Source organism: Thalia democratica, chromosome 1, assembly GCF_965202585.1.
Source record: "Thalia democratica chromosome 1, ktThaDemo2.hap1.1, whole genome shotgun sequence".
NCBI lineage: Eukaryota > Metazoa > Chordata > Thaliacea > Salpida > Salpidae > Thalia > Thalia democratica.
Genome location: NC_139165.1, coordinates 114333600 through 114358929, shown reverse-complemented (window position 1 = coordinate 114358929; position 25330 = coordinate 114333600). Strand labels below are relative to the sequence as shown.

Genomic DNA, 25330 nt, shown 5'->3' with positions numbered 1-25330 from the left:
ACCATCAAACAATTTGATTTAATACTCAGCAACTTAGTTAATAAATTATAATTAAAACAAATGTTTAAAAAGGCTTGGAGTTTTCTAATGTTCCAAAAAATCACATACTTGGGATTAGCAAGTAATTATAACAACACAAGCCCTAAAACAAACAAAATTTCAATAAAACATTGTATCCATGTTTGAATAAATGATTTTATACATTTCGTAGGGCGTACTTTTCAACTTTTTAATAATGTAGTTTTTACGTATCTATTGTTCAATATTCAACACAAGTTTCACGCAGTCATGGGACGTGAAATTTAATTTCGTGATTTATCGAATGTTTAACATTTAATAAGCAAATAAGTTAATTCACAACATTTATTTAACTACTATACAGAAGCTAGGTTTAGTTAAACTTTAAAACATGTTATGAATTATTTAATGTCTTGAATTTTGTTATTTGTTGTAAAAATTAAAATGCTAGTACTTTATGAGAAAATTTGATTTTTTTTTCTTATGACAAATATTTTTTTATTTTTAAATTTAACTTGAACTTTAAACTTATTTCGGTTTTAAGTTTCTATAAAAATTTCATTGCAGTAAAAACATTCGTGCCTAACTAAAATAGGTTGATGCATATTTATTACCTTCTATTCTTTTATTACAACGGTTTTAAGCATTAATAAAAACGAAAACGTGTAGTTTGAGCTTGATCTACTTTTTAAATTAAAGTAGCTTTCAAAATTTGTTTACTTTGTAAAAATTGTACGTGTTTTATAAATTTTTTCACTTTAATTTTGATTTATAAGCACAATATAGGTCATTACATGTGGTAGCTTTTGAACACAAGTTGTGCTTATATTTTTCTAAAATGTTTTTTTTTTAAATACTTATAGGAAACTTTGTGTTTTTGCCAAAGTTACTTCTCTTAAATATATTCTCTTTCAAACTACGGCTTTAAACATTCACCTACTATAGCAGTTGTATAACATAAATCTAAATTTAATAATATTTCGAAATTTATCAGCAAATATTTTACTGTCTAAACAAAATAGTTGTAATTTTACAACAGGGCACATAGTTCAAACGTGTTTGCATAAAAGTTTATATTAGAAAGCAGTAAAATATTCAACTTACTCCCTGTCTACGTTTAAATATGTCTGTATTTTAACAGTCATACCTTTAAGAAATTGCTTTTAAAATATTTCTGTGTTGCAGTATTGCAACTAAAGTAAATTCGACTTTTCGAATTGATTTTGTAAAACGTTTTGTATGTTAATCAGACTAGTTAATGTTTTAAGGCTTGCAAAATTTTTAAGTAATTTAAATATTTTTCTTTATTACTAATTTATATTCTATTTATTATTTATCTACAAAAAAGTATATGTATTAGGAATGGAAAACCTACAAACGTATATACTTATTACTTACAAATATTCCAGAGTTTTACTCACCATAAAACTCAATGTACAAAACTTGCCGCTTTGAACTTATTCTCAACAAAAGTCTGTATTTTTATGATGTTCTTGATAAGTTTCAAAAATATTTTGTTGTAAAAACAAAACTTTTTGCATCAATAACCAAACATACGTCCCTTTTTTCACGAGTTATTTTCGTCTTATCGCGATATTAGTGTTATTACAACGCTAAATGATAAACCGAATACACGTCTGTTTAACAAGCTTTATTAGATCGTCATCTGTAACAGACGTTACTAGATAAAATAAAAATACTATTACAACACATTTTGTCTAATTTCCAGTAACAAAGCGATTTTTCGATGAATATTCAAATAGTTTGCGCCCAAAAATATCTTCGGGGTGAAATCTCGCTAAACAGAATGCCGCAAACAAAACAAGTACGAAAATAAAAGTCGGCAAATTTTTTTATTATTTGACGTGTAGCGATTTTTCGGGTCGTAATCTTCTTGTTGTGCTGACGAGTTTCCATTGTTGACGCTGACGTCACAAAACACCTTTCATCTTTTTTTTTTGTAGAAATTTTTACATATTGTTGTGATTAGTTATAATGGAAGCCCGCGTCCAATGGCCACTTCAGAATGTGAAAACTTCACTTTTATTTGAGATTTTGTTTAATATGTTTGCTTTTACTTCACTCGTGGTGAGTTTTATTACAGTATTAGCTGTTTGTAGTGGTCAGTGCTTATTTTTATTTGAGAAAAAAAGTTCAGTAGACTTAGAAATGAAGGTACTGTATATTTTACTTGGTTCATAAGGTTTTTTTAAGCTTATTAACTTTTACTTAAACACTTTAATTTTGCTGCAGCTTACTCACCAAAAAAATGTTTTATCGTTTTTAAATATAAGGTTTCAGCATTTAAATGTTATAATTTACTTTGATTCAAATATACTTTTGTTTTATTCACAGTTACAGCCAACCATTTTTAGTTTCCTAGCATCAGTTTTTATTTGAATTTTGAGATTTAGTTTGCACTTAGATACAGTTTTAATAGATTAAATAAAGATGTACCTTCGAAAAGATTTTGTATTATAACCATTTATGGCGACTGATTAATAATGAAGTATACTAAAAAGTTTTGAAATCCCTAATCTAAACAATCGCATAAATTTTTTACTAATACTTAAAAGTTTTAATGATTAAATACCAATATTTGAAATTTGAAAAATATAAACAATTGGACGGTTTTAAAGTGTATACTTACTGATTATTTTATTATTTAGTATTGATTTTCAAGTTAATTTAAACCTTTTAATTTTCAGAGTAATTAAAACTTTACCAAAAATTTAATATTTGGTAATTTTTAACCAAATAAGTGGTTTATTATGTTTAGTTTACTCTACACGTAACTGTTTAGTTTGTTTTTCTAAAAATATTCTAAACCAAACTATCAAGTAAAATCTGTACTTGACACTGTTAAAAATCAAGTATGTTTGTAATTTATCCTTCATAACTAACGTTACCTACTTGAAACTACCCATAAGTATTCTGAAAATTCTCAACCGTGTACATAACATTTTGAACTGACAAATACAAGCACTCTTGAGTTAATATAGGTGTTAGTTATCACACGTTTGAAGTGCTAATAGTATTAATAAAATGTTTCCAGTTTCATTTGAAGCTTGTTAACAGAACTTGGTCAAGTACCTACATGAGTATGCTTCAAAAAAATCTCTTTTATGATAGTTTGTATAGTTTTAGAAGCTGTTTATTTTTAGTCATTTCGTTACCAGTTTTTTTGCAGTTAAACAATAGCTATATATTTTAAAGTGAAAGATAATGATTATAAAAGCATTTAAAAGATACAAAACTATAAAAAAATAGCTAATTATAAAGTTTCGAGAAATTTAAAAGGTTTTATAAACAAGTAAACTCGTAACTTTTATTTTAGGAGTTTTTCTAGTTGTTTAATGTTCGCACTGTACCAGAGTTCGAACGAATCTTAAAAAAACACAAAAAATTGTGACTCAAAAATTCCGAGCAAAGTTCAATTAGCGTTGATTTTTCCACGCTCTCTGAATATTTGCCCTTTCCAACAAAAAAAAATAACAAAAAAACTACAAAAACTCGATGGGAAAATGCGCATCGAAGCGTAAACACCTTTGTTACGTCACAGTCATCGGCAGCAGCACTAAAATGACGTCACAGCACCGACTCTGCGTGAGTTCTGCGGAAAATCGAATTAACGCGAATTTCTCGCGGTAATTCGATATCTATGACGTCACAATCGAATTGTATTGTTGGGAGGTCTCGTTCGTTGCAAATCTGTTGCTTCGGGGCGGATTTAGAACTTGGACAGATTTTCAGTTGCGGCTTTGATTTGAAGCTTAAGTTGTAAGCGTGAGATTAAATATGCCGCTTAAATGTAATTCACATCTCTTTTTTTATATTTTTATCTGTTTAAAGTGTTTTTTTAACCGCAAACATCTTCGTTAATCTGTTCACTTGTATCCGGAATAAACAGGTTTGAAAAATAAAATCTGTAAATTTTCCCATGTTTTTTTAAGTGGTTTTATTTGATATACTGTTTTTTTTTCAATAAATCAGTTTGTTTGAAATTTTGTTTATCTATTATGGTAAAGCTAAAAAAATTTACTGCCATTGCATTTTCGTATTCTCCAAAAAAACTCGAAACGCAAAAAAAAATACTAAATTACATCAATTTGAGTAAAGCTGTCCAAAGTTATGCGCAAAATCGTTTGATTGATAGGTCTGTGGAAAATGGACAAAATTTTCAAGTATGTCGGAAATTGTTTAGTTAAGTTTCAAGTGTCCCTTTTCATCTTTGTAAATGATTGATGGGTTAAACTCGACCCCAAATGTGGACCCTTATGACATGGGCATCTGTATAAACAATTTGTACTTTTTGTATTATTAAGTTAAAATGTTAAGGTAGTTACAATGAAGTTAACTAAATATGTAGCTTCAATAACGCTACTGTTAAAACTAGGTAGGCTGAAAGCTTTTGATAAAATTAATTTGCTTAAACTGATTTGTGACGACTTTTAAACAGTGTTGTAGTTTTTTTAAAAGCTTTAACTTGCTCTATTCATTAAAAAAATATTAAGAGCAATTAAACTTATAGTTTATTGGTGTATACTTTTTTTTTTCAATACATTTGGGCAGTGTCCATATTTTACAAACTTTAAAAAGCAAGATGGACAAAGTAATGTGTAAAAAAATTAATTGATTTTAAATGTAACTTGTTAGCTTTATTGAATTTTTTGTTTAGTTCTTTTAAAGAAACTATAGAGATAACTAGTTTAACGCTAATCTGTAAAATTAAATGGTTAATGAGTTCAGTGTCAATTGGTTTAATAACTTTGTGTAGCATTTTATTCAGTTAGTCCATTTTAGATAAGATTCAAGTTTTTTCAATAAAAAGTATTAACTAGGATGCATATAATGTTTTATGTGTGTTTTTGTTTAAAATAAATAACGCAAACGAATTAAGGTAAAAAAAAACTAGCTTAAATAACTAGTGTAATTAAACATCATATACTTAAAAGTATGAGTAAGAAAGTTAATTAACTAAAATTTTTGACAGCTAATCAAAGTTTAATGTGTGGACAGCTAAGAAAAGATTAGTAGTCGCGATTTTTTTAATCTCTTGTTTCTTGTTTGTTCAAGTAAGAAAAATCATTAATAACCTGTCTAATCTTGTTTACACACGGAATACACATTAGTGTCTGTTGTTATCTGTTGACATTTTATTCAATATTTGGGTTTTGTTATTAGCAGTATGACACTTTTTCATTTAGCAAATTATTATAATCTTTTGTTAACTTTATTGGTACTTATTATATGTGTAAATGACAAATTGAAATTTTCATGTTTATCGTTCTGTAAAAAGTTACTTTTAGGTAGCATATTATCTTTTAACTTTTATAAATCTATACTTATATAAACTATTGTTATGAATTTTACTGTTGATGTTTTGTTTTTTCTATCTAAAAAACTTACTAATATTTTGTCTATTCTTGATTACACAAACAACATGTTTTGTTTAAAATGTTTAAAAAAATCAGTTAGTGTTTGACGTATTTACGGCTGTTTCATGTTGCACGCAAATCTTCAGAATTTTGTTAATTTCTGTGTTTGCATTGAGAACCTTGACATTTGACAAATTAAGAAACAATTCTAAATCTTATAATATAATTTTTCTGCTCTTCTATTAACTAACCCAATAATGTTTGAAAAAATATGTTTATTCATCTTATATTTATTTTCTAACTAACACATCAGTACTTATTGTGCTAATAAGTGACTAAACTGTCCAATGTTGATTGATAAGAATTTTAATCCGATAATTTTTATCATTCAACTGGTATTTCAAACACACTTCAAACCTGCTTAAACCCATTGAAATCGCGACAGTACTGTTAGATACTTCCGTATAATATTAACACCTGTACTGTACTATTGTACCGACTTCCTAACACCTATTGTCCCGTTTGTTATCTCGTCTACGCAGCTTGTTATTCTAACGGCTGGAATTTGTAACCGTATTTGGTACAAGGTTAGTAGCTAATGCCATCAGTGATAAATCATGTATGTTAGCCAAGTTGTACTTTTATGTAGCCATTTTTGTTATCAACACGTTCCAAATTAAGCCTTTATTCAGGTAGACCATTTTGGTAGCTTTGATAAGTTAATTTAGACGTGAAATAAGTGTATACTTTTGAGTTTTTACAGTTGTGCTATGTTGTTTATTTTGTTAATAAATGCTTTAAAAATAGTTTTTATTCACAAGTTTAATAGTATTAAGAACCTGAATAAAATGCCTATTTGTGTATTTTTCAGTTCTATACAGATACTACTAATAATTAAACATGTTTGTTGGCTAGATAGTAATTTTATTTAGTTTAAGCTGAACTAAAGCAAATTTTTCTCTTTAGTATTAATTAAAACAGTAACACTTATTATAATATTTAGCTGAGTCATACATTTTTGTCAGTTATTTTATTACTAGAACCTTTATTTGTTCAAAATTTCCAACTTTATTCAAGATCATAAAACTTTAATTCTTTACATGACAAATGGTTCGCATACACATGTTACTTTTATGTTATTAAGTAAGCTTTATTTACACTGTTACCTAAGTGATTTTGACTGAAAATAAGTTTAAACCTATTTAATATAAGTGCAATATTAAAGTTATTAACAATAAATAATGCGTATAACATCTTTCCGTACTTTTTTGTTTGTTGTTTTTACAATAAAAGTATCTAGTTTGAGTTTATATTTTCAAGTATTTAATTTGCTATAGTATGGTGTTTTTACAAATATGTAGATTAGAGTTTTTAGCTTTTTTTTTTGGTTCAGTATCTTAATGTAATACTTATTGTAGGAAAGTTTTTGTTGGAGTTTTAAACACGTAAATAATACTTCTCTGCATATAAAATCTTATTTTCAAGTTAAAGCTTAACAGTGTACTAGAATGTTAATGATAAACTTAGAATTTTTTTTTACTTACTGATGAAAATTATAATTATCCATATATTTTTCTGCTTTAAAAATGTACAGATAGATTTACTAGTGTTTTTTAGTGTAAACTTGAAGTACTTAAGCTTTATAAGAACTTTGATTAATCAAAAACTTTTTTATCAAACACAAAGTTTAATCAAAAAATATTTACAGCTTTAAAACATTAATATTTTTTTTATAGAATGTAAATAAATCAAAACGAAAACAAACACAAAAAAGGTTTTTGACAAAAAATGAGCTTTTTAACATTTGCTTTAAGTGGAGAAAAAAAATTCATTAAAATAATGAAATGAATTTTTACAAAAGTTTACTGTTTGTTTGTATATTTTGTTGCTTTCTGAAAAATGTGAAAAGTTTTTACAAGGACAGTTTTAAAAGACAGCACCACAAAAGACATGAAAATCACAGAAAAGAACCAAGAAGTTAGTTAAGTGTTTAACTAAACACAAATTTACTAGAAAAAGTTGCTGTTTACACAGGAAAAACATAAAATTAAATACCTTTATAAATTTAAATGCGATATATATTTTTAATAAAAACCTTTAACAGTAAATTTGTTTCTTGTAAATGTAATTATTATGTTTAATTTAATCTTAAGCGAGTTAACTTTTTAAATTTACAAGTTACAAATTTGCAAACGATTTTCTATTGAAATAGTTAAATCCTTAATAAAGTTTTAAAGTTTCTTAGTTATTAAGTAAAGTTATATATTAATATAATATTTCTAAAAACAAATATCTTTTGATAGCATTGAAGCAGTCTAGTTTATAGCAAGTATAGAACTACGGTTTTTCAACAACAGAATTTTAATCGTACTTTAAAATAAGTAAAAAGTAATATATTTTAGAACTGCGTATTTTAAAGTATTTAAACATTTATATAGATATATATAATAACGTAATAGTTACCGTACTTAATTTTTTAAATTATTTAGTCGTTTAAAATGGAAAATTAGATTTACTAAATATTAACTGTTAAATCGTTACACCTTGCAATACACAAAAGTTACTGATATTTGTGTAGACTTAGGGATGTATTGATACATCTTGTTTGTAATATACAGTGTATACTAGTATGTGTACTGTATACATGTTTGCTTAGCTTATGTTGCATTAACACAACTTTCGTAAGTTTTGTTTACTTTTAGTAACTTGAAGTTATTTACCCTGTAATACACAAACTGTTTGTTTATACTCAAGTATGGTAAATACAGACCCAACATACATATTTACTTGCTAGTAGACTATAAAATATAAAATAACTTTCTTGTTAGTTCCATGTAGTATTTTGGATTAGATCTGTTAAGCTAAATCTTAACTTTAAATACCCAGTACACAAAAATTCAGACTAATGTTTGCACATACTTATGTTGGAGTTTATTCACAATAAACAAGTTTGCTAAAGTGTTGTTGCAATTCAAGAGCTTTTGTTAGTAATATTGTCAAAATTATAGCTTTATAAAAGTATGTTAACAGTACAACACAAAAGATTATAATAAGCTATACAAGTTTACACAAACTTCAACGTAACTGTTTCTAGAAAAATGTATTTATTTAACTTCTATAGCATTTAAAATACTTTTGTTAACGATTTCCTAGAAATATTATTTAATCTAGGATTAACTTGGTAACATTGTGCTTAAAAGTTAAGTTAATTTCAATTGTGGAAAGTTTTGTACTGCTCTATGATAACAATAGGAATTGTTTACTTAAGTTTTATCTTTGCAAAATTATTAAGCCTCATTGCAGCGTCTCAAAATATTACTTTTGTTAATTTACGTAACGTTTTGATAATGTTAAGCAATAATTTCTTTTAAACATTGTAATAATTTATCGAAACAAAAATTTTCTATAAATTTCTTGCTAAGTGATTAATCATTTGGTATAACATTTTTTTAAAGTTTTATAAACATTTTTTTAATGAAATAATTTAAAAAGTTAAACTTTTTTGTCTATATTTTTTTTGGTTTTCTTTTATTTTTGAACGCTTTATTATCATTTTTGATTCAATATTAATAACACATTTTACCAACTAAACTGAGCAATTGATAAAATGTACTTATTAGTACAACTTACCCAATGTTGTTTGCTTTTTCAAAATTCAAACGCAGTTGGTAAACATATTAGTTCAACCTTTTTAAAAACTTTTAATATAAAAATAATTATTTATGTGTCCGTGATGTACGTTCATACTAAAAATATATGTTGAAAGTATTTACTTAAGACAAATTAAAACTTTTTTTTAAGTGATTTATGTATTTTTTTATTCGCAGAGTAATAATTTAATCTTTCAATAACAACTTATGAACATCATAACTAGCATGCTCATAAATTAAAGTTAATAAAAACTTCCATGTTATATATACTCGAAATCGCTGAGTATATTTTGTTAGTTGTAATTCGTTTAAAGTTAATCAATTAAGTAACAAAGTGCTTGTCATTTTTATTAAACTAGTTTTGTTTTTTACAATTATAGATTTTATAATAAAAGAAACTTAGCAGACACTTTGTTTTTCATTTACACTACTGTGGTTGTTAATTAGTCTGATAAAGTTATTAGTAATAACTTCTTATCAAAATTAAAAGCTTATTTATTTGTTTTTATTGCAAATTTATTAATTTGTTTTTATTACAAACTTATTTATTTGTTTTTTTTCACACTTTTCTTTATTTGTTTCACAGGTTTATACCCACACCTGGTTAATTTAGCGACTACGTCATACATAACATCAAATGCTACATGTGGAGAAATCAGACCTGAGAGGTTCTGTAAACTTACTGAACACGTTCCTACGGCATCTTCTCATCAGTGTATGGTGAGTTGTTTATTATTTTGTTACATATGTATATATATATATATATTATATATATATATATATATGTGTATGTGTCCATTGTGAGTAGCTTATTATTTATATTGTTTATATTTTTAATGAAAGATACTGTAAATTTACTGAACATTTTTATAATTAGTTAAAGATTTTGAATTAACTGAACATGTACCAACAGCATTTAGTCATCAATGTATGGCCTTTATTACTTTATTTGTTTTTTTTAGTTAATAAAATTTTCTATAAATTAATTAAAGATGTCCGATCGGCATCTAGTTATCAATGTGTGGTTTTTATTTATCAATTATTTTATTGTTGTAGTATATGAAACATTCTTTAAATTGACTCAACTTTTTTCATCTTCCGGGTCTCACTAATGTCTGTTTTTATTGTTCAGTCTATCGACTACTAGTCTATTTTTGTTTTTGTAAAATTTGCATCATAAGTATAATTTGGCTGCAAGTTACAAATAGTAAACTTATCTCAAGTTGCAAGTAGTAAATTTATTTTTAAGTCAGAGTTTTTATTAATTTATCTATTTAAAGTGTAGTAACTCTAAAACCTTAAACTTGTTTGTATTTAGTTTGCAAATATTAGAAGAATGTAAGTTTTAGCCAAATTTACAGTATACTAAAATTTTCTAAAATCAACCTTTTTTACAAATACCAAAAATTATCATATATATGAAACTGTTTACCATAAAGTTAGTTATTTAATAAAAAGTAAAACTTTACATAAATGGTAGGATTGAAATCTATGATTTGCTTTTGTGTAAGTTTTTTACTTTCAAATAATTTAAAAATATATATATATATAACATGTTATCATTTATTAACGTTAAAAAATTGGCATTTTTAATAACAATAAATTTTTTGCATTCTACAAATATTAGTTAAAGAAATTAATAATCTTTAATCACGTTTAACTGCTTTGAAAGTTAAAATATTAATAACTTATTAAGTTTAATGTGCTCATTAAACGTGAGTATATACATCAACTAGTAGTTTTGTTTACCGAAACACGTTATAAAAGTATGTCGCAATTTAAAATCTTTTAAAATATTTACTCTAGTAAAAAAAGCTGCAAAAAAAATTAAAAGTTTTATACTTAATAACTAACCATATCACTTTTTTAAACACGTTTTTTTTTTTTTTATCTCGGTCAACAGTTTGAAGATGTATGGTAAGAGGTTAAAGTAGTTATATATTATCTAAACATAATTTTTTAATTAACAAATAAATATTAAAAAAAAAAGAAAGTTTTGTTTCTTTTACAGATATGCAATTCAAATTTTTTAGATAAGGTCCACTCAATAACCTTAATTTATTGATATATGAAATTTTTATTTCGCAGATTTGCGATTCACATCAAATATGATGCACCCCATTGCAGACAAAAAATAAAACTTATAACAATAATATACAAATAAACAATAATTTACAGATATGCGATTCGAGGTACCCTAACATGATGCATCCAATTACAGACGCCATAGATGGTTACAACGACTACTGGTGGCAATCGCCCAGTATTAGCCAAGGTGATAAGTACCATTACGTCACTATTACAATTGATTTGAAACAAGTTAGTTTTTATAACGTCATTATTAATAAGCATAAATATTACTTCGTCAAAACAACATTAGGTCTTAAGTAATATTCTATTACTATGTAATATTGTTATCGATAATAAATAAATTAACTCACAAAAAAAACATCAGGACCAATTAAACAATAATCTATCAGTTATCAATTGTTCTTAGTAAAACATACTCGAAATTTTATTGTGTTAACGCGTATGAGTTTGACCTACAAATTTTGAAAGCATGAAAATTTTGCCTAATAAACTACTTTCTTACGTCGTAAAAGTCCTTTAAAACGTGCAAAAAGCTTTTAACATGAAACATGAAAAGAAAATTGACGTTGTGTCACTTTTCAATTATCGCCGAAAAGTGCAATCAAATTAAAGCAAACATTTTAGCATGATTTTAAAGTTTGACCTCAATTTACTTTTTATTTGTTAGCTTTCGTTGATAAGTGGTTATTTTGTTGATAACAAATTCGTTAATGCTTAGTAATTTGTTTGTTAATAACTTGGTTATCTTAATTAAAAAGTTTGTTAAATATTACTTTGCCGTTGATTTTATTTTATTTCTAAGGTTAAAGGGTTGATGACTGGACTAAACTAGATTAATTCTTTTTTTTTACAATACTATTTTTGTTTAAACTTATTAAAGAATTTAAATTTATTAAAATTATCTTTTATTAAAACTAATACGTACAAACTGTATTTATACCTTCAAATTTAAAAGTTTTTTAAAAACTTGACTAAATTAACAATCAAGTTATTTTAATGTTGAAATTAATAGTATATATTTAATATTTTAAACGTTGAAAAATTTAAATGATCTAATTCAAGAAAAGCAGAATTGATACTAAACAAACTTAGATTGAGATCAATGTATTAAGATAAGCTTAATCACTTTGATAAACAAACTCTTATGAAATAATTAGTGTTAGTTTAATCCATTGATCTTAATCACTCAAAAAAAAATTAATGAACTACTAAATACACACATATAAGTGTAATAAAGGCGTTTATTGAGAAATTTTTTTGCTGTGTTTCATATCAAAAGTTACTGCAAAAAACTATAAATAAAATTTACTTTTGTTTACACTATTAGTCATACTTAATCATATCACAATAACAGTTATGAAGATAAATAAAACACTAATACTATTTTAATTAAAATGATAAAACGCGTTTAAAACTAAATTGAAATATATCAAAAGTTTTATTATTTCTACTTGCAAATTATCATAAAGATATTGTTAAGTTGGTCAAACTAAACTCATTAAAACAAAAACTATCCAAAATTTTTGTATCTAAGCAATTAAAGCTTTAACCATACTTAATATCAAAATCAAGACTAAAATAAAATACTTACTTACTATTATTAAATTTTTAAACAAGGTTAAGATGTATGAAACATTAGAAAAGAAAGAAAGTTTAACCAAAATAAATAAGTTTTATTTTAGATACGTTGGTTTTCCTTAAAGAACTAATAACTATATAATAATTTCTCTTAAATATATACTAGTTTGAAAATACTGCAAACAAACATCATTTAGTGTAATTTTATTCAAAAACGTAACTTTCAATCCATCACACGCGACTTGGATTAAACAAACGCATCGCAACAATAAGCATCGACGAAATCACTCAAGCGTATCGTCGTTACAGCTTCGTTGCTATGCAACACTCACATCACCTAGCAACCAGAATCGTAGCAACAAATCACCTAGCAACTCGAATTAATTGCCGCCAACAACCACCGGATGCCCAATGTCGGCGTTTTTCTTTGAAGTCGGCAATTTTCCGAAACCGGATACGAAACCACGCCTCCGCGCAGCAACCATTATGACGTCATGGCAACTGATAATTGGTCGCGAGGCGATAATTGGTTACCAGGGGCAATTTGCTCGTTGCCGACCAATTACTTCAAACGTCGGCGCTTCAAACGAATGCATTCGATCGGATTTTCACACAGTTATAAATTTAAATTCGGGGTTTTAATTTCACTTTCTGATTTTCACGCTTCAGACCTGTGTAACGTGACCCCCTTGGCTACCTGAAATTGATTTGTACTTTTTATTGGCTTGTAAACGTCGCAACTGCGTCATAATAGCGGGACGATTTCGCCTTTGATGTTGAACTTTGTATGGGTGCACTTAGAAATATTAGTTTCAAGATGATAGTTTGGGAAAGTTATTATTTTAAGTGCGCCCTTAAAAGCATGGAAGCCTTTTAAAAACTGTTTTAAATTGATAAGCAATCATGTACCGTTTAATATGAATATACAACTTTTACAACATCAAATTAAAAAAACACTTTGTAACCAGAATTTATATGTAAACTTTTCAATTGCTTCTAAAATTAAAAATCTAACTTAAATAGAAGTTTGAGATTATTAGTTGTACCTAGTTCAAAAGTTGTGTTTAGATTATTTTACGGTTGTGTGTTATAAGTATTGCATTAAATCCTGTAGAATTAAAAAACATATGTTGAACGAAGATTATTTTAAAAAGTAAAAACGCTACCTTGTACTAGAAAGTTCTATTATTATAAATGAATTCAATAAAAATCCACAATACTTATAACAATAACTACCAATAATCAAAACAGCGTTTTTATATGGTTTTGATACAAAACTAAACACATTTTTTTGAAAGAGGTATAACTTTTAAGAGTTATTACCTCTTATAATTTAAGAGGTAATAAATAACTAAGTATAACTTTTATTTTATAGTAAATTTTACAGGCTTACCAAATAGCATACGTCATACTGAAAGCAAAAAATTCCCCTAGACCGGGAAATTGGGTTCTGGAAAAGTCCCTGGACGGAGAAAACTATTTACCGTGGCAGTATTTCGCTACCAGTGACAAGTTTGTGTATAAATATAAAATATATAAATATAAAAAGTTGTTAATAATAACCAAGCATTATATGTTTCTTATATGAGATATTTCTATCTCATATAATCCTCAGTAAGGCTTTAGCTTAGCTCCACTTTAACTTGTCGAGTACTATTGACCGAAACTTGCAAAAAAACTTTCAATACTTATAAAATATACCGATTAAAAGATGTTAATGAATACCAACCCTTAACAGCCACAAAAATAAAATTTCGCTACCAGTGACAAGTTTGTTTTTAAATATAAAATAAATAGATAAAAAGTTGTTAATAATTACCGAGCATTATATGTTTCTTGTACAAATATTAAATGTATAAATAAAAATTTGTTAAGAATTACCAAGCATTATATGTTTCTATCTCTTATAATCCTCAATAAAGCTTTAGCTTAGCTCCAACTTAACTTGTCGAGTACTATTGACCGAAACTTGCAAAAAAACTTTCAATACTTATAAAATATACCGATAAAAGTTCTTAATTATTGCCAACCCTTAACAACCACAAAAAAAAATTTCTAAAAGCAAATTAAGGGTTGGTTATCATTAACAACCACAAAAATAAAATATGTTAAATTATGCTGAATAGATTATTGATAAAATTTTACTGCTAACATTTGTTCAGTAGATGAACATTTAAACTTTTTAATAAAGTAATTGTTTGTATCTATGACAGAGAATGCAGGTCTAATTACGGATTATCAGGAGTCGATACAGGATCCCCTAACTTTTACAGGGACGACCAAGTCCTGTGTTCCACCTATTACTCACAAATACTACCTCTGGAAAACGGACAAGTAAGTAATTATATATATATATAAATTTGTCATACAAAGTTTTATATTCCACTTATCATTAACAAGTACTATATTTTGTGAGTGAACAACTAAGAAAAACACACAAAAAAAAAACATAGAAACTTAATTAATTTAATAAAGAACAGGTGTTTTATAAAATGGTTTATTTTACGGTCGTTAACTTTATGCATTTTATATTATATTATTTAAATATTGTAATAACTATTTATTATTACAAATAGTGTGAGAAAGTTTTTAATTTTATAAATTTAAACTTATTCAACGTTTTTTGAAGATTTTTTTTTATAAATTATGTTATAATTCATGTTATTTATTTTCATATTATAATTCACAAGGCTTCAATAAAACTACTCTTGTTGAGAGAATTTTTTAGTAGCATTATAATGTAATGATAAACTACTTTAGTACTAGTAACAATACAAGTTTATTTTATAAAGTCTATAAGCTTTATTTATTTTCTCATATTTATAAGTACAATGTTATTTTTCACTTGAATTGAATTCTCGTTATGCAATTAATACAAAAAACAAACATTCAAAAGCATCAATAAATAATTGATTTTTAAAACTAAACTTGCTAAATCTGTAACATGTACAAGTTTTATTTTATTACTTTAAATTTTTTCAGACATATTTACAAACTAATTAAGTACATTGTACTTCAACAGATTCACGTATCATTGATAAACGGTCGTCCGTCAGCTGAGAACCCCTCGGAAGCATTGCTACGTCACTGCACGGCCAGGTACGTCAGGATCCGGCTCCAGAAAATACAGACGTTGCATGGCAGCCTGATGACGTTGAACTCGTTCCTTGGCGACGACATCGTCACTAGGAGGGTTGGTTGCTATGCAGATTTATTTTAGTTTATTTGTTTTACTGTTATTTACTTAAACTAGATTGTTCCTTAGTGATGAAATCGTCACTAAAACGGTAGTTGCGGTTTTTTGAAAACGTTTCGTTTTATTCTGGAAGCTTTATTTGGTGAAGTAGGTTAACTAACTATCGATTGAACAAGTACAGCTTGTAAACAAATGTTAATATAGCTAGTAATTCACTAGTTGTACTACTTAATCACTTATTTTAATTTACAACAGTTTATAACATCAACTGTATACGTTTTGACTGTTGTGTTATTCTAAATTCTTAATCTGGGAAAGAAACACGTTTGAAGTAAATCTTAATAAATTTTGAAGTGTTGTGTAGTTTGTAACATTTGATTTAAAATAAATTTTTTTAGACGCTCTACGTAAGCAATCGTTGTTGAAACGTGACAAAAACAACTGTCAGCTTTAATTTAAGCTGCTTCAAAATATAATTCAAACATGTAAACAAAACTAAAATAAAAACAATTCTGATCTAGTTTTGTAAATAGCAAAATGTATACAAAAACCACTTTACAATATTTAGATTAAAACGATTAGCATACAAACAATGAAACTGGGTAGATTACTAACATAATAATAAAAAGGATATCTTAGAAGTAGGCCTCAAAAAATATCAAAGATTGTACAGAGAAATATTTACAATAAAAGTTTAAACATTGTATGATTCGCATTTAAGCAGAGGCGAGTAAAACTGTTTAATCCACGCTGAGAAAACGGCACGTTAAAAAAAATAGAGAATGAAAACAATAAGTTGAAACTTCTTGCAATTTAATTAGTTTTGCTACTAAATTACAAAACTAAGCTAAGAGCAACATAAATATTTTATGACCACACTACATTATAAGCAGCATTTAAATAATGTATGACTTAACAAAAACATTTAAAGTAGAAAATACCCGCTGAGATAAAGAAAAATAAACAAGAAAAGTTTAAAGTTCTCCAGATTTGAATAAAATTACTGCAGCTATTAAATTACAACGAAACATAAATATTTCATGACCACACACTGAAATATTGGATGCCCTCATCTTAAACTAGCAGCGTTTAAAATAACTCGAGTCCCGCAGAGATAAGTTTCGCTGTGACCCGTGAAAAAAACATCACTCGAATGTATCTTGACCCCCCAGCGGACCTCCCCCCCTAGAGAATCGGCATAGCAACCCTCCACTCCCCTTAGCAACTAGCATATGGCACGCACATCTATCCGGGTATGAAGTGTCGCCCCTTTATCGCTTGACAACGATGTTCGCTTGACAACAGAAGAGTCGTTGCCAGGGATTATCTCCATCATTAGCAACCGGCTTATACGATGGATAATCTCCTCGTTTTTCGTTTATCAGAGATTTGTTGGAAGATTAGATGCAGATTAGAGAGGCACACTTTGTCAGGAGTCAATTGAGTTTGTGTGAAAATTTGTTGAGTTGTTTAATGAGCTGAAGGTATATTTTTATTTATGATTGATGAGTCACTGGTTTCATTTTCGTTTTTAAAGTTACTGGTAGTCTTTTCAGCACAATTTAAATAAAAACATAAGTAGATAAACAATAAAAAAACGTTTAATTTGAATATTTTTATAGAATTTTTTAAGTTTTTATCAAAGTTTATTTATTTAGATATTTAAAAAAGTTTTGTTTTGATATTTGAGCTGTTGTTAAAATAAAATTAAACACAAATAAGTCATCAAAAAAAATGTATTTAGAGTGTTGTTAAACTTTTAACTCATTTAATACAAAGATATTTGTTTATTAACAATAATAAAAAAATTCACTTGTTAAGTTTACATTGCTCTACTGTTTCAATCCTAAAAAATATAAAAAACCATAAACAAATATCTAAACAAAACAACTTAATATTACTTTAAACACTCTAGTTGTATATAACTTTGAAAGTAATTAACTAAGTTTGTTGCAACTAGGCAGTAAAAATAATAAAGTCTCATAAACTAAATCTAAACTTCAATGGTAATTATTGCAAGAGCAGTATAGCTTAAAACTTCTCTAAAGACATAAAAACCAACAACAACGACAAATCTGTCTTTTTCTTACATTTAAAAAATCAATCTACACCATAAATAAAATAAAAGTTTCAACGCTGCTTTAAATAGCGAACATAACGAGCTTTTATTTACAGAATCGCTGTGAGTGAAGTACTAGTAACTATAATGAATTTAAGAATTTTAAATGCTTTTAAATTGCGCATTTAGATGTAGGATGCTGGCTTAAACAAAAACAAAACAGCAAAACTATTTATCAATACACTGGTAAGTAGGTATAAATAAGTCAATCTTATTTTTAAAATTTTTAAATTTTTCCCTACTAACTAACTTCACATAACAAACAAATATTCTTTTCATTATTTAATAGAAAATACTTTTCGTATATGCAAACGTTTTATGAAACCAAACAATAACAGTAATAAAAATAGTCGTAAAAAAACAATTCTTAACAAAAACTAATAGTTTTCTTAAGAAACCTTTCAAATTTAATAAACAGTTGTTTATCTTTTTATTTAAGTATATCAATACCAAAAACAAAAAATTACCAACTAAAACGACTAGCTTGTGTACAACATATTTAAAACGAAAACAAACTATTGCGTTAAATCTCAAACCCAAATGAACAATCATTTATTTATATTCAGTATTTGTCGCCAAAAACAAAAACTTTCCAATCAAAGCCCGGCGAACCGACATATAACGAGCGTCGGTTTTCAGAGTCGCGTTTCACCATTTAGTATGACGTCACAAACGCAAAATGCCAACAAATCTTCTCGTGATTTTTTTGTGTGTCGCGAGAAAAAGTTTCGCTTTAAAAAAAGTGTCAGTTGCGTTTTTACAATTGTGAATGAGCAATCGACGAGTGTGTATTATCGTTTCGGCTTAAAACAAACGTTTGTAAAAAAATATTGATTATTTTTTGTTTGTTTTTTTTTTACATGCAAAGTGTTTATTTTTCACAGACAGTTTAATATATTAATTTGAGCAATAAATAAAGTCATTTATTGTTTTTTAATATTTTTTTAGCTTTTGTTGTACAAAAACTTGAGTTTTTTAAGTGCAGCCATCAGTATTTTCAGTGACTAATTTGATCGATCAGCTTTTATTACGTCACGATATTCCAAACTGTGACGTATCGAAATTATCCAAGGTTATTTTTCAGCTTTTTACCTAATGTAGCATGATAGTTGCGGAATTTTTCGTCGTAAATTTCTTGCTTATGACGTCAGTTGTCGCCATGGAAACGTTGAGTAAAGATTATGACGTCACAGCGGATAATCCGTCATTACCGGCGCTTAGAAGGGGATTACTCGTCGAAACAATGGCGGAAAACGTAAATTCTTCTGAAAATCTTACCGGCCGCGTCGGAAGGCGAGTTTTCAGGCGAAACCTGAAGAAAAGGCCTGAGATGAAGGTTTTGGTTGATTTTTACCGGAAAGCTAAGAAATTTTGCAAATGCGGGATTGTTAAGTTTGCCGTTGCTCAAAGAAAGGTGAGAAAGTAATTTGGTCGAAAGTAATTTTTTAATACAGTATGAAATATAAAATTGTTTTTATGTAACGAGTTTGAAACCGTTTCTGTTATAAGTTAAATACTTTTTTTATTTAAAAGGTGTAGTAACAAGTGTGTATCATTATTTATTTGGGCTGTCAGTATTATTAACATAACTAAAAACGTTTTAGCATTAAAATTCTGCTGACACCAAAGTTTAATACATAATTATAATTTCCAAATACTTCAATACCTTCTGTTTTGTATTGTCTTTTTTGAGTAGAATGATTTTAAAGCACTCAATATCACTACGTTTATCATATCAAAATACAAAGTCCTAAACAAACGTTTACTAATTTTTAAACAAATTTGATTGCTATTTTAGTAAACTTTAAATAGCACGAAATTTTCACACAGTTTAAAAACTTTTTTGACTTCAAAAAACTTTCACACACTCGTAAAAATGGAAACCTTTGAAACGTCATAATTGAACTTTAATGTTTATTAGTTAAGTTTTGTGGAAAAAAATTTATTATTTTTTTAAAGCAAAATCTTCTACTTAATATAACAATAATACGGTAATATTAACACTAAGTAATTTACGTTTGTTAGCACGAAATAAATAGAATATTTATTAAACTGAACGAAAAATGGTGTTTTTTTGTCGCATAAAGTAGTTTATTCAGTTTTCTATATATAAAGCTGACAGAATATACTTTTGTTGAAAATTAAACAAAATATTTTGTTGAGAAAATCTGTATTAACTAATGTAAAAGGAAATGTTAATTAAATGTACGTAACTTATGGTAAAACATAATTTTAAAACAATTTTACTTCCTTTGAAAAGTCAATTAGAAGTTATCATTTATTTGTAACTGGTAAAACTTAACATAAAACTTTCAAAAGCGGACATTCTCAAAAATTAAAATGTTGTGAAATACTTATACAAAATTGTATTGAGAATTGGTTTTTAATTGTTTTAAAATTGAAAACGATTGACAATTTCATGACACAAATTGTATTGTTGTTTTTAGTGTGAAATTGTAACTGTAAAACGTAACACTTGAAACGCAAATAATTTGATTAAAGGAATAAACTTTAAAAAAGTTGTGTATTAATTCACACATAAATTAGCCAACCTATTTCTGAATTTCACAAAAACTCTGCACAAAAATGTGTCTGAAAAACTCGACGCATTTTTATTGCGTCTATTAAAAAAGCTGCCTAAACAAAAATTGAAATTGATATTTGGTAACCTCAGCAGTAAAAATTCGCGTGAATTTGTCGTAAAACTTTAAAAGATGAGTTTTTATCACCGCTTCTTTTTGAAGTGTTACAAGTTTTAATTATTGCTTGAAAGCTGCTTAAACATATTTAAAACGTAATTAGTCGGCAGGTGTCGAAATTGCGTTGAAGTTGCAACTTGATATCCGTTTTATTTTTGCAACTAAGTAATTACCTTTGATATTTTCCAATGTTCAAAGCGTTTCATGTGATTAAAGTTCTTGTATCTAAACAACAAAGTTGTGATAATTTATATACTTTGAAACAAAAATCTTTAACAGTGGAAATTCCAATACTAGTTTTTGATAAATTTTACTAGCTCATACTAAATTGATTTTTATATATTTTTTTTTATGATTTTACTATAAAAGAAGTTTTAAGTTCTAAACTCATTGCATAATAAGAGTTTCGTATAATTAAAGTTCTTGTGTCTAAACAACAAAGTTAAGATACTTTAACGAATTTATTAAAGCAGTGGAAATTTTAAAAATAGTTTTTGATAAGTTTAATTATCTCGTAACAAGTTACTTTTTATATTCTTTTAAAAGTTTTTTATGATTTCACTGTGAGAGAAATTTAAAGTTCTGAGCTTATTGCAATCATTTAAAAGTTTTATTTTTGTTGTTAGCAATAATAAAACAAAAAATTTGTTAAGCTTTGTATTTAGCAGTTGCAAAGTTTTTAAACAAACTTTTCTAAACTAGAATTTAGAATAAAATGTTTTTTCAAACTATTTATACCTCAGTATTCAAATATATTAAGCTCTATTTAATTAAAACTGGTATGTAAGCTAAAAACTTAAAATATCATTTTTACCTAAATAAACAACCTTGATGACTTAATAACATTATATTTTTAAAATTGTCGATTAAATCAATGTTTTTTTTTTTAGTTTTGATATTTGTGTTGCTTTATTTTACACTTTTATGTTCTTACAATAAAACTTATTATATTCATTATATGATATTTATTCAAAAACCAATATAATTTTTATTACATTTTGGTTTTCCTCGTTAAATATATGTTGTTATATTTTATTGTTTAAATGTTTATATATATTAACATATTAATAAATTAAAGCACGAATTATTCAATTAAGTAACAAAAATATTTATTTAAAAAACAATATTTTTTAGTGTTTGTGTTATTCGTTTATATTATTACAATTTCAGTTTAATAAAACTAATTACCTTTGATTAGAAATATCAAACTATAAATTTTACTTTCGTAAAAATTCAATAAACGCATCATACTAGATATAGACAAAGTTTAAAAACTTTTTAGAACTTTTAAACCAAAAAGTATACATCAATTTGATTAATTAGCAATTTTAGTTTTTAGGCATGTGAATACTTTTTTTCTTTAACTTAACATAATGTACAATTATTTCCTCAGTAAAATAAACAATATGTTGTACTAGTATAGAATAGAAAAAGAGTTTTTTTTAGTTAAAAACTATATAACTTTAACCTATCAGTCTATTACCTTTACTTTTTTACAAGATTTTCATTCATTAAAGGATGCTTTAATTGCAGGATAATAAACAAATACTACACACAATTTTCATTTAAATCTATCAAGTTTAATAGTATTTCTAATCTTTAAAATATATCTCAGTTGAATATGTACAATAGTAGTACATTAAACAAATACTACTTATACTTAACTTTAATAATTTTGAAATATTTTATTCCCTGAAATACATTTCAATCGGTTAAATTTGTATTTGTAATGATTCAAGTATTGCAATGATTCAACTTGTTGTACTTCTCACAGTATTTCTATTCCCTGAAAGACATATCTATTGGCGGAATGTGTATTTGTAACGGTCACGCTGAAGATTGTATCCCTAATCCTAATACTGGGGTAAGATCTTTATTTTGTTTATAATTTTAAATAAGTTGTACTCCTAGTCTAAGCGCTGAAATTAGTGTTTTTAATACTTTTATGTATTTATTTATTGCTAATTCGAACACTTGGATAAGATTTGTTTTTTTTTAAAGCTGTTATACAATTTGTTTCTTTTTTTACATTTGTTCTGTGTTACTTTTTTAATTAGATATCAAATTTAAATGTGCTTTATTTTGTTTGATTTGCACTGTACAATGTATAACTAACTTTATACGAATATCATATCGCTTAACACGAGTAGTATTTTCTTTAAAATTTATTTCTGACATAAATTAACTTTTTTACACAGAACTAAAAATTGTGTTAAAGTAGACATTATTTTGTTTCATTTAGCTATGCTTAGTTTATTTCAAACGAATTTAGAAATAGATAGTTTTGTTAAACGGTTACAGCTAATTAGAACGTATGAAGCATATATAATATACAGTTCATCGAATCCTTTTTTTTTTCATTTAAATTGAAGTTTAAACAAATTCAGCTTGAAAATATTTTGTTCTGTTTTATAACGGTACTAAATGCATAACTTTTAAACAGCATTTACTTAGACTACTCCCTTAAATACGATTTAATAGGTTTTTTATTAAATGTATCTTCTTGTTTTCACCTTTCAATGGTGTTGAATATCAAAAGAAATCACAAAATTGGTGCATGCAAAACCGTTTGAAAACTTGTTTAATGTATTTTACTTTTTTAATGTTTTTTCTAAACTTTATTTTCAAAAACTTGCTTTATATTTAACACCAATATTAGTAGTTCCTTACTAGATTTATAAAACATAATATCTACAGTTCTATTAGCAACAAAAATTGAAGTTCACAAAATATTCATAACTTTGTTTTGTATGTATTATTTGAAAGTATGCAATTTTATTTAATTGCTGGCACTTATAGCTTCTACGTGCGAGAAACTTGTTTATTATATACGCAAAAGACAAAACTTTAGCAACATTTTAAAAGAAAAAAAATACTTGTATTTAGTTTGAACAAAAGTATTTTAAAAAAAATTGTGTTTAGTATGAAAAATGACTTAATAAAAATGTTTGATTTTACTTTTTGATTTTGTTATGTGTTGGTTATAAACATTTAAAAAGTTTTTATGTTTTAAACTTTTGACTTTTTTAACTTACTTTATTTATATTTTAATTAATGTATAATTCATAAATTTTTAAAACTATAATTTCTTTGACTTTTATTTTCCTCCTTTTTTAAATAAATTTCAGTTACTAACTTGTACATACAAACACAATGCTATTGGTAGAATTGTTTTATTTCTATAATAACTTTCTATATCTGTTATATCAATGTTATTTCAGCTACCTACATGTACCTGCAAACACAACACTGTGGGTCGGAATTGCGAAAGATGCCTACCTGGTTACAATCAGTTGCCATGGCAACCAGGAATGAACGGGTTTCAGTGTCAACGTTGGTTTTGTTAATATTTGTTAAAGTTCGCAGTTCAAAATAAGCGTTAAACTGCGCATTAATGCATCTAATACTCTTATTCAAGCATTTTAATAATCGTAAATTTTTTGTAAGGAATAAGTTTTAAAATAACTGTTAAAACTTTTTTTTTTTGAACTATAGATGTATTGTTTTGCTTTATTTTAAAGTTTTAATTTATTGTTAGGTTAGAATTATTACTTTTATAAATCGATCGTTTCCAATCAACGTAAGCTGCTTGTAAAGAATGGAAAAATATTACTAAAACTTTTAAGTTTGCTTACATTTAAAAATTTTAATACAATTTTTTTACCTACAAAGCATCAGTTTTTAAGAATTTATTTTTCTATACTTTATAAAGTAACTTTACTTTTTATTTTAAACTTTAAACTTCTTTCAAACCGAATAAATAAAAACGTTTTAATGTTACTATCAAACTATTTTAGTGTTTGTGCTTAAGGGATTTGAGTATGAAACACTTTAATTTTAAAATAATTGTACAAGTTTCAAACAATTTACTTCTAGCATGTTTTAGTTTTTTTAAATTTTTTGAATAAGTGTTTAAAATTTAAAATTTACAAAAACTATTATACAGTGATATACAAAAAAGTTATATATCATTAATTTCTCATAATGAAAAACTTAAATAATTTAACAAATAGTTTACACGTGTATACTTATGTTTATTTAATGTAATAGTACTTCAACTTTTATATACAAATCTTACATTTACAATCGTTACATTTCTACAGAATGTAATTGCAACGGTCATTCTGACGAATGTTATTATGACGTAGAAGTAGAAGGTAAAAGTGTCAATATAGAAGGCGAAATATACGGAGGGGGTGTTTGTATCAACTGTAAAGACAATACTGAAGGAATTAATTGCGAAAAGTTTGTTTTATTAAATTGCTTATATTTATTAAGTGTCATTAAACATCAAAATCTGTTAAAATAATTCAAAACAATACTGTGAACCTTTTTTTCCTTATAGTTTAAAATTGTGTGTAAAACAAATATAATACTGTACCAGTTGAAGAGAAAACCGGGGTAATTAAACGAAGACTTTATATTCACTTGTCAAACTCAAAATTACTTACTTAAAACTAGACATAAATTAAAAACAAAGACGCTTATAAGTTTTTAGAATGAGGTCATAAGTTTACAAAATTGTCATTCTAATTAAAACTACAACTAACTAGATAGCATAGCAAAATTTATATTCCAATTAAAATTTATACGCATAAAAC

The 25330-nt window shown here is 26.2% G+C and overlaps 1 protein-coding gene across 1 annotated transcript in view; it reads left to right on the top strand.

Moving 5' to 3' along the window:
* The window catches only part of LOC145842341 (laminin subunit alpha-1-like), a 79670-nt gene that overhangs the window by 14250 nt on the left and 40090 nt on the right, over positions 1 to 25330 (top strand). The window contains exons 2-9 of the mRNA XM_082949770.1: positions 9633 to 9766; positions 11225 to 11365; positions 14103 to 14227; positions 14929 to 15049; positions 15738 to 15908; positions 22504 to 22593; positions 23951 to 24062; positions 24833 to 24974. Coding sequence (XP_082805896.1) covers positions 9633 to 9766; positions 11225 to 11365; positions 14103 to 14227; positions 14929 to 15049; positions 15738 to 15908; positions 22504 to 22593; positions 23951 to 24062; positions 24833 to 24974 — 1036 coding nt within the window. The remainder of the gene's footprint in view (positions 1 to 9632; positions 9767 to 11224; positions 11366 to 14102; positions 14228 to 14928; positions 15050 to 15737; positions 15909 to 22503; positions 22594 to 23950; positions 24063 to 24832; positions 24975 to 25330) is intronic.